Below are 10134 nucleotides of genomic sequence, written 5' to 3'. Positions count from 1 at the left end.
TTAAACGTTTGACAAGAAAGTTTACATGAAGTTGTTTTGACACATCTGTATTTTTATAAGGTTAGGATACACCTGGGGCACATCTGATACATCTGATATTGATGCGTTTGTCTTTCTTTGCAGTATACATTGTCGGTTTCAACAGATTTAATAACAATGTAGTTAAAAAAGGTCGCAAGTGCATGCACTGCACAGTGGGGCAGGCACGCGTGAAAGGCGGGGTTTCAGCACGCGACGGTCCTGTAGCCCACTGTCACCTTCAAGCCTCGCGCACAGTACTGCGCGCACGCGACAGCTGCAGGGGCACGGGGACCTCAGCGGACCGCTTAGTGCTTTTGCAACAAAATCCAAACTTCACTCACTATTCATTTCACTCATGCAAGAAAATATTTGGTCAACTCTACGGACCTGACGTGGTTTGCAATAATTGAGAACATAAAGTAAACTGCGAAATCAATTCTTGTTCAACTGATCAACTGCAAAATCAACCAGTTGTTTTCGGCTGGTGTTACTTTGCAGAAATCTTATTCCGACTTTAAAAGGTAGAGTGCATGTTTGTGGTGCATAAAGGAACATGACACGTACACTTATATCATGCCATGTCGAACAAAATTTCTCTTCAAGTGACTCGTATGGGTGGGGATTAGTGTCTATCTTTATTCAAGATTGAAATCGGTGTTGGAGAAAACGACCTGAAAATGGAGACCTTTACATTGCCCGATGTTTTAAGAAATTCTACTGACCTTTACAAATTATTGTGCGGACTTGGAATCAAGAATGACTCGGATTGCGACACTGGATTCGACCTGGCGCCGGAGCCTCAAGGTAATCTAACAATTTCCTCTATGGTAACATCACGTAATGTGTATTCCGGTCTTTTCTCATCAAAATGTGCATTTTGTGGTTTCTTTAAAATGGTTATAATTTGGACACTGTATTCGAGCACTAACTATAATGTGTTAGGACAGCATTGAAACCAATGTACAATTTATTTTAGATTTCCCCGGAAAAATAAGCAGGTTTGAAGAGAGCGTCCGAGCGCATGAGATTCAGTGGTTCGCTTTTACACGGGTCCCTACAGTCAGAACGCCGGGACTGGCTTCACTCTGATATACCAACAATAAAGGAAACTTTTTCTTCCTCTGGTGACATGTTTAATATACAAAAACAACAACATAACATTTTTATGCACGGCTTAAACAAACACATCTGTACAATTTATGAATATTTACGTTGTCAAGTCTCATCGAGTTTTTTGTCAAAAGGTTTACATGAGAGAGAAGAGTTATTTGCTGAAACAAGATTAAATTTTTTTTTAATTTACACAGTATACATTTTCATTATCTAGGCTACTGCTAAATCAAGCTGCCATCAAACAAGGTAAAGTAATTCGAGACACTGTCCATGTACAAACAATTGATACACAGACAAGAAGCGCTCCTGCTGTTCGCGCGGAAAACTTGCGCGCATCATTGGCACAGAAATCTGGAAACTTCGCGCTGAATACACAAGCCCGCTCTTCGGGGTGAGGGGGTCTAAGACTGCCATAAAACTCAAATGCACACGCTGAGGAAAAAAACGTTTTTCATCTGGAAAAAGGGTGCTGCTAATTTGTGCCCGCTTCAGTCAAATAATGAATTATAATAATGGATAATAATTTCCTTGGACCAACTTTAAGCCATATATATTTCTAATGCGAAATAATTTTTCCACGCATGCCCGTTTTGACCACCTTAGTTATATGGAAATAAATGCCTTGTAGTTTGAATTTGCGAAAAGAAAGCGATTAATTAGAACATCGTTGTGCCTGGCGGTATAACACCCACAAGGAATGGCGTCAGAGGGCATAATCAGTGATGTCATAAAGTAAACACTTTTCCTGCCATATATGACCTCTGACCAGAAGATTACATCATTGAGGAATCTCATCAATCTCGTCATTACTAAAGGAGCAGTGTGTTGTCCAATGCCACAGATGGGATCATTCTCTGCCCCACCTCCTTCCTAACAGTCAGACAATCAGGGGCAGCCTGACATGGCCGAGACAACCTCAACCAATGCAGCCCACTCACCCATGCATCTCATGCAATCCGGTGAAGGTGATCCCCGGCAGAGCCAATGAAACCAGCGGCCTTTCAATCTACCCAGAGCCAGATCTGAGCAGCCCAAACTGAGAATCTGAATTCAGTCACGGAGGTAGCGCTGCTCTGGATCTCTGCCCCTTACTCAGTGACACAGTGAACAGTGACACAAACATTGGATTTGGGTTAAAGATCGACAGACGGATTCTTCAGTGCCTCAGAGGAATCTGTGCTCCACACCTGAACAACCTCTTCCTGGGAAACAGCTCAGCTACATTTGTTACTGAATTACCTGCATGTTGCACACTCCTCTTCTAGCAACCACATAAAATGGCAGATAGTACTGTTCTGAGGCCATAGCACATGAAAGCAGTTGTGACACCAGTTGTGACATGCATCACCTGAGGCTGGATCAGATGGGCGAGGTTCTGAAATCTCTCTCTCTCTCTCTCTCTCTCTTTTTGTTTTGGTTTCTTATTTTCCTTTTGCTCAGACATGAACCAGACGGTGCGGATCGTCCTCTACAGCCTGATCTTCCTGCTGAGCGTTCTGGGAAACGCGCTGATCATCACGGTGCTGGTGAGGAATGGCCGCATGCGGACGGTCACTAACCTGTTCCTGCTGTCGCTGGCGGTCAGCGACCTCATGCTCTGCCTCTTCTGCATGCCCTTCACCCTCATCCCCAACCTCATGCGGGACTTCATCTTCGGCAGCGGCATCTGCAAGGGCGCCACCTACTTCATGGGTGAGTGAGGGGGAGGGGCCTCCCGAAACAGGCTGGCATTCACGCCTGGAGTTTACATTACATTACATTATTGGCATTTAGCAGACGCTCTTATCCAGAGTGACTTACATACAGGTTACAGTTTTTATATGTTATCCATTTATACAGCTGGATATTTAGTACCTTGCCCAAGGTACTAAATACTCCTCACTGAAATCCCTGTTTCTCTGGTGATTGGGCCTATCTGAGTGAGGTTGCACCTGGGGCTCTCTACTGCTTTTAATGTTGGGTTAAAGCTGACTGGTGTGGGGTGGCACATTTCTTACTCTAAAGTATATAATGAAGGTACTGTAATGTAATGTAGAGAGAGAGAAAAACACATCAATGACCTTCTCCCACACCCTGCCTGAAGTGTGTTCCATGCTCTCTGTGACATACTTGAAAGTGTTGAAGAGTATTTTGACATTGCGGGTCACAATGAAAGCTGTGTAAAGGTGTAAAGGATAGAGTGTCTAAAAATTAAAGGGTGCAAAAGACATCTGGAGTGGCAGTGAGTAGAGTGTAGCAACTGGAGCTGACAGCTGGAATCAAGATGAAGGTCACATTAAGCTTTACTTTTACTTTTCCTTTCTTGGTGAATAAATAGCAAGGATGACCAGTCACATACTTCAGCTGTGATGTGATAAAGATATACGAATATAGACACATGTACATATACGTATGCACATACACTGTGTGTGCGCGTATGTACATATACATTTGTCAATATTTGTATATCTTTATCACATCACAGCTGAAGTATGTGACTGGTATACAAGTATACATATATAAGTGAGCTAATGACGGATACGTGTCACATTTCATTAAATGAAGGCCTGACAGGGTTCACGTGTAAAGATGCTTGGGGCAATTGTGAGTACTCAGCCAGCTGGTGTTAGGGGACCAAACAAAGCCACAAATTAATCCGACCTTAAAATCACACTTAGCAGATAGAATAATGTGTGTGCAAATATTTCCATGGTGCTGCTGACCGCTGGAGAAATGAGGTGAGTCTGACACGTACAAGTGCACCAAACAAAAAAAAAAAAAAACCAGCGCAGAAGTTGCTGATGCATTCATGCGGCATGCAGCATCAGTTCTGCCAGCGCTGTCCGCTAATGCCTCATCCATACACACTGCCAACACATAACACATGTGGGTTAAATATTACTCTGTTTCAGCTATGGAGCTGAATCATGGTGAAAACTTCAGCATCTTAGTTTGTTACCGTGTTTGCAGTGCCTGAAACCATGGAAACGCACTGCGCTGCTAAGATGCTTCTGCGATCATTTGGAAGTGTTTATAGGTGTTATGGTTATGCCTCTGTGAGGCTAACGTTTATTAGTAAGGAGTGATAGAGTGTATGGCTGGGAAGAGCTGGAACTTATCGCAGCCCCAGGACAGTTATGAATCGCAGAGGTACACCCTGCAGATGTGCCATCTACAAATGGCACTGAATTAAACCGAATCGTTGACTCATCTGCCTCTAATCGCTAATGCCAAACCTGGCAGCAGTAGCAGCACGGTGGCTGGTGTGTGTAAAGGAGCTCTACTCCAAACAGAGCTGACCTGTATCAGTACCGCCGTATTTCTGTGTCAATGGCAGACGCCATTTTATCCTTTTATTTAACAAAATAAAACATTTGATTTAATTCCAGCACTAAACCTGGCTTGGTGAAATGTCAACAGAATGAGCTATTTGGGTTCTAAATCTATCACCCTTATTAAAAAGGATGGACACAGGGAAAGGTTACAGTTTTCACTGACTGCACTGACCTAAACTAATACACAAGCGCTATGAAATATGTATCTATTGAGTACACCAACGTTATGAAATATCTCTCTATTGAATACACCAGCGTTATGAAATATCTCTCTATTGAATACACCAGCACTGTGAAATATATCACTATTGAGTATGCCACCACTGTTAATTTCTTCAAGATCATTTTTTTAAGGCACTGTTTTTAAGGCACCGGTTGGCATGATCAAGCTCAATGTTGTCCATTAATAATGTTGTAAATTAATAAAACATAATACACAGACAGTGTCTCTTTCACCAGCAGATATGTAGGTGAAAAATCAGGTGGAATTTCAGAGACTACAGTCTGTCTTGTCTGTGTTAAGGCATTAAAGGCAAAAGGCATGACTTGTGATGTAGCTGGTAAACCACTGAAATAAACGGTGCTGTTAATAGGACGGAAGTTACGTTTAAGGGAATGTGTTCTTCTGAAGGGCTGTGATTTGAATTCCAACTCTACTCCCCAGGTGTCTCGGTGAGCGTGTCCACCTTCAACCTGGTGGCCATCTCTCTGGAGCGGTACAGCGCCATCTGCAAGCCGCTGAGCTCCCGGGCGTGGCAGACCAAGTCTCACGCCGCCAAGGTCATCACGGCCACCTGGGCCGTGTCCTTCGTCCTGATGCTGCCCTACCCCATTTCCAGCACGCTGGTTCCCTTCACCCGCTACAACAACAGCACTGGCAACATGTGCAGGCTGGTCTGGCCCAGTGACGTCATCCAGCAGTCCTGGTGAGGACCAATCACAAAGCTCCTTTCTCCCTAGAGGATTATACCTGTTAATGTCACTCAGAAACTTGCCAGTACCTAGTGGCGCTCTGATGTCATTGAGCAGTCCTGGTGAGGACCAATCAGGAAAAAAAAAATCCTTTCTCCTCAAAACTTCACCTGTTAAAATCACCCAGCAAATCCACGTTGCACAGTGATCACAGCCTGTGCCGGTTTCTCCCATGCAAATAAAGTAATCAGAACAGGTCAGCTGAAGACATCCCTTCCTATAGAGGGTCAAATCAGAATCCGTTCTTAAGGTTCAGTCATTTTAGCTTTTAGCCTTGCTGCCAGGATTCTGAAACGTCAGGTTGCCGCTCTTTGAAAGACACAGTTTTGTAAAGGCCTTCGGCTGATGTTGCGATGTCACCTGCTCTCAGGTACGTGTTCCTGCTGCTGCTGCTCTTCCTGGTGCCCGGGATCGTCATGATGACGGCGTACGGCCTGATATCACTGGAGCTCTACAGGGGAATCAAGTTTGAGATGACCAACAGGAAATCCAGCAGAGGTAAGATCTGCCTAGCCTGGTCCTTCCCTGACCACACCAACTGCACACGGCAGGCATGCATTCAACATGCAGCCTCTACAGTCTTTCTCTCAACTCTCCAGTTCAGGAAGTCAATGTTTGAAACACCTCAGACTCAGTTTTAGACTTAGTCTCAGACTATAAGCTACAGCGATTTCCACTAAGATGGTTGCATTTACTTTTCCATAAACAACATGGATGACACCACAGGATTATTCAGAATACAATGAGAGTTGCTTTAGCTATTCTTCTGAACGTATCTGGACACATCAGTACTTAGCTGAAACTGCCCTCTCAGAACTATGAGACACAGAATTTCAGTGGCTCTATAAAATAAAAATAGTCCATATACCGGCAAATCACTGTTGCCCATAACTCTGCCGTATTGCAACAGCCCACTGAACGTCAGTCTGCATCTTCCTCATGCACTCTGTAACCCCCGCCCCCTCCCGCCCCCCCCAGAGAGGCAGGCCAGCACCAGCAGCCTGAAGCCCTCCGACGGGGACGGCTGCTACCTGCAGCCGTCCAAGAGGAGGACAGTGGAGCTGCAGCAGCTGCAGACGCAGCCGGCGCTCGGGGTGAGCTCCAGCAGAAACGGCGGCTGGGCCAAGCTGACGCGCGTCTGCAGCAACAGCTCCGGTGCCAACCTGATGGCCAAGAAGCGAGTGATCCGCATGCTGCTGGTCATTGTCTTCCTCTTCTTCCTGTGCTGGACGCCCATCTTCAGTGCCAATGCTTGGCGGGCGTTCCACCGGCGCTCGGCCGACCGGCTGCTCTCTGGCGCCCCCATCTCCTTCATCCACCTGCTGTCTTACACCTCGGCCTGCGTCAACCCCATCATCTACTGCTTCATGAACAAGCGCTTCCGGCAGGGCGTGCTGGCCACCTTCTCCTGCTGCGGCGGCCGCGCCCGCCACGCCCACCTCGGGAACGGCCGCCTCCGCCGGGGCCCCGCCCCCACCCGCGACGGCGCCGAGGACGACGGACACACCCACTCGGGCGGCACCCTCACCCGCTTCACCTACAGCAGCACCCGCGGCTCTGCCCAGGCGTAGCCCCCGCCCCCGGCTACCCCCCCCCACCCAATCACGCCGTGCCCCTCCTTGCCCTCCCCCGCTCCCTTGTGGGAGAGGACCCAGCTGACCAATCAGCACGCGCCTATGCAGCATGTCCACACCCCTCCTCCGCTCTCATTCTGAAAACAGGCGCTTAGCAGAGCCGTGCAGACCTGGACGACCATATAAATGATCGACTGGAGCCAGAAGGCTGAAGAACCGAGTGTGACCCAGGAGGCCTCTGTATGAACCCTACAGGGCAGTGTCAGCGCTGGGGAACACGGCTGCGTCCCACATATTCAGCAGAATGATGGAGAAAGCGCACAGTGGACCCACCACCCAGTGCAGCCAGCTGTTTTGTGCTTTGTGCATCAAATGAACTTGCGGTTGTTGGTTCAAATATTTAAGCGAGACCTTGAGGGGCACCTGTGGACGGTCATGTTATCACCTCTGAGGAGAGAGGCCTGAGTATGTCTGTGATCCAGGTGTTACAGGTAGCTCAGCTAGATCTGACAGAGCAGGTGCTGCAACGTGTTCTTCCTTTTCGATGGTTGAACCGCTTATGACCACGGTTCTGTTGCGGTTGAGTGGGAAAAACCCGGTCCTGTTAAAGAGACGCAGATGAGGGGGGGGGGCAGGCAGACGGCAGCAAACGGCAGCTCCTGCAGTTTACTGATGTGCTTCTCGATAAGCGGCCCTGTCTGCCCTCGCCTACCCTGCGTAAACACAGACGCTTTCGCAGCTGTCCGAGAGCCACAGCTGGCTCAGAGATGTGCTGGTGCCACAGAAACGCAGCTTTACGTCGCCATATTGCCTGACATGCAAAGACTAACCAGCTTCAAAATAAGCAGCTTCATCGGGGGCAGTATACTGGTGATGGCGGATGAATCCCAGCTGCTACGAACCTCCCACTGATCTGAGCCTGTCGTAGTGTTTTACTGTGGAGAGCAGAGTCTTTCGATTGGTTCATATAAGTCAGTGATTGACAGCTCTACCCATCATTGAATGTGGAGCCCATGATATGAGAGCCTCTCTCTCCCGTCCCCACAGAACACTGCGGGATTGGTTGTGCCTCGAGCAGGTGCCAGTTTAAGTTTAAAACTGGATGCGGTTTACACATCGGCCTTTGCCGATGCTGAGTTTATGGGCTAGCAGTGTGGAGTGTGTCCTGTGTCGAGAGAGAGAGCGAGAGAGAGCGAGAGAGAGCGAGCCTGGGCCACTTCAGGCCCTCTCAGCCTGGATCCCCGCTGCCCGAGCAGCCGACCCGTTTGACGGGGCCCAGATGACACAGAGCACTCAGAGAGGCGCTTTTAAAGAGTATTTTGACAGTGCCAGTCAGCCAGAAGTCTGGGCAAGACGAGACGTGTGTCCCGTAGGCGAGTGGAGAGAAAACAGGCAGGAGAACAGCGGCAGTTATAATGAACCGCATCTCCTCATCGTCGCTAAAACACCGCCCAACCGCTGTGCAGCTGATGGAGCTGATGGAGAGCAGTCTGTGAAAGGTTACACACACGCTATAACCGCGCACAGCCCGGAGAGCTCTCCGAGAGACGAACGCGGCCTGCACAGCTAGCATGCGACATTTTTACGATGTTGCTGTTGCTCCATTGTGACGTCTTCATGATGCTCATAGATGATTTAAAAATTTCAGTGTGTTAGCTTGGGGCGTTGGGGGGATGGGGGGGGGGTTTGGGGGCGGGGGGTAGGGGCAGCTACAAATACAAGTTAATTGACATTTTTAAATTTATAAAAGGACTCAATAAGGTTAACTATAATAGATTTTTTGGGGGTGAGTTCAGTCTGTAAAACAAGAGGACATAAATGGAAACTAGTTAAGAGTAAGTTCCGCACTGATATAAGGAAACATTATTTTACACAGAGTTATCAATACATGGAATAGGTTGCCAGGTCATGTAGTTGAGGCAGAGATCCTTGCTGTGTTCAAGTCTAGGCTTGATGCAGTTTTGGATACTCTTTAATTAAGAAATGGTGAGCTTAGTTGGGCCGAATGGCCTGTTCTCGTCATAATATGTTCTTATGTTCTTATGTACAGTTTGTGTAAAAACAGATCCATCTGTCCAGTGAGGTCATTATCTCATCCTTTTACAATGTTGTACAATGTGTTTTTTTTTTGCATGAAATTTCTACAGATGTGGTGGTGTTTTTTTGGCCTTGACCCACTGTGTGCCGTTATGAACGCTGTGTTTGTGCTGTTATCTCTCCATGTGGGAAGTTCTGCACCTGTACTACCTTCAAAAGACTCCCTCCCTGAGCCACACACCTGTTCTTTATTGATTCAGCCAGCAGAAAGTGGCCTAACGTAGCTCTCTTTCCCCAAAAATATTCTCACTGGGTGTGTACAGGCTTTTTCATAGATAAATCTAATATTCACACATTTTCCCTGACATTCTGATTTCTGTATAAGGGAAGTTTCACTCTGAATGTGTTAAATGTCTGTTTTGAGTGTGGTAATAAACAAGAATGTTGTTGGGCTACTGTCCATGGATATCACTGTCCTGAGAACCACCATAACTGTGGGGTTTGACTTCTCCTTGCTTCGTTTTTGACCCGAAACCCGGTTCTCATCACACAACTAAATTCAACAGCTACACCAAAGACCAGTGTCGTTACCAGCTGTGTTAAAGTTAACTAACCCCCAGCTCCATAGGCAACAAATGGCAGCTAACTGAGCCTCAGGGAGTGACGTCACCGCTGAAACCGCCCTGACACCCTACTGGCTTTACACAGGACTCGCACAAGTCAGCTCTGCAGCAATCTGCAAGTGCTAAATGACTAAACATCATCGCTGTGTTCAGACCAGAACGTCCCCAACAGACATGGTTTGTTCCCTTGGTGTTTTTTTTTTTTTTGCCTTGCCTTGCCTGACTCACAATGGTGACGTTTACAATAAAACCGTACAAAATGCCAACTTGGCTGCAGCCGTGGGCGATGGGCTCGGCACGGCCACACCTGCCCCCCGTCTCCTGGGCAACCAGGTGTTGCAGAACGCCTCCGGCTGGCTGCTGTACAATAAAGCAAAGTCTGATCAATTCTCGCCATCTCCAGGCAGCTGTGCTGCCTTTGCTCTGACTCAGTGCTGAGCGCCGCAGCTGCAGCAGTGACATTTTGTGGAGAATCCTGCC

The 10134-nt window shown here is 47.5% G+C and overlaps 1 protein-coding gene across 1 annotated transcript; it reads left to right on the top strand.

Annotated features, from left to right (window-relative positions):
* Positions 1-698: 698 nt before the first annotated feature.
* cckar (cholecystokinin A receptor) lies at positions 699-6991 on the top strand. The gene is made up of 5 exons (XM_036551871.1): positions 699-825; positions 2575-2826; positions 5113-5374; positions 5791-5918; positions 6399-6991. The coding sequence occupies exons 1-5, from the start codon at positions 699-701 to the stop codon at positions 6989-6991; spliced, it is 1362 nt and encodes a 453-aa protein (XP_036407764.1).
* Positions 6992-10134: the final 3143 nt, after the last annotated feature.

Source organism: Megalops cyprinoides, chromosome 18, assembly GCF_013368585.1.
Source record: "Megalops cyprinoides isolate fMegCyp1 chromosome 18, fMegCyp1.pri, whole genome shotgun sequence".
NCBI lineage: Eukaryota > Metazoa > Chordata > Actinopteri > Elopiformes > Megalopidae > Megalops > Megalops cyprinoides.
The sequence above is the reverse complement of the archived record's forward strand: the minus strand, read 5'-3'. Positions and strand labels throughout refer to the sequence as shown.

What these genes read in the sequence shown, in the direction of transcription:
- cckar (XM_036551871.1), top strand. Translation starts at nt 699, where the DNA reads ATGGAGACCTTTACATTGCCCGATGTTTTAAGAAATTCTACTGACCTT. An exon ending in GGGCGCCACCTACTTCATGG is followed by an intron (nt 2,827 to 5,112) that starts GTGAGTGAGGGG and finishes TCTACTCCCCAG; the next exon opens with GTGTCTCGGTGAGCGTGTCC. An exon ending in GACGTCATCCAGCAGTCCTG is followed by an intron (nt 5,375 to 5,790) that starts GTGAGGACCAAT and finishes ACCTGCTCTCAG; the next exon opens with GTACGTGTTCCTGCTGCTGC.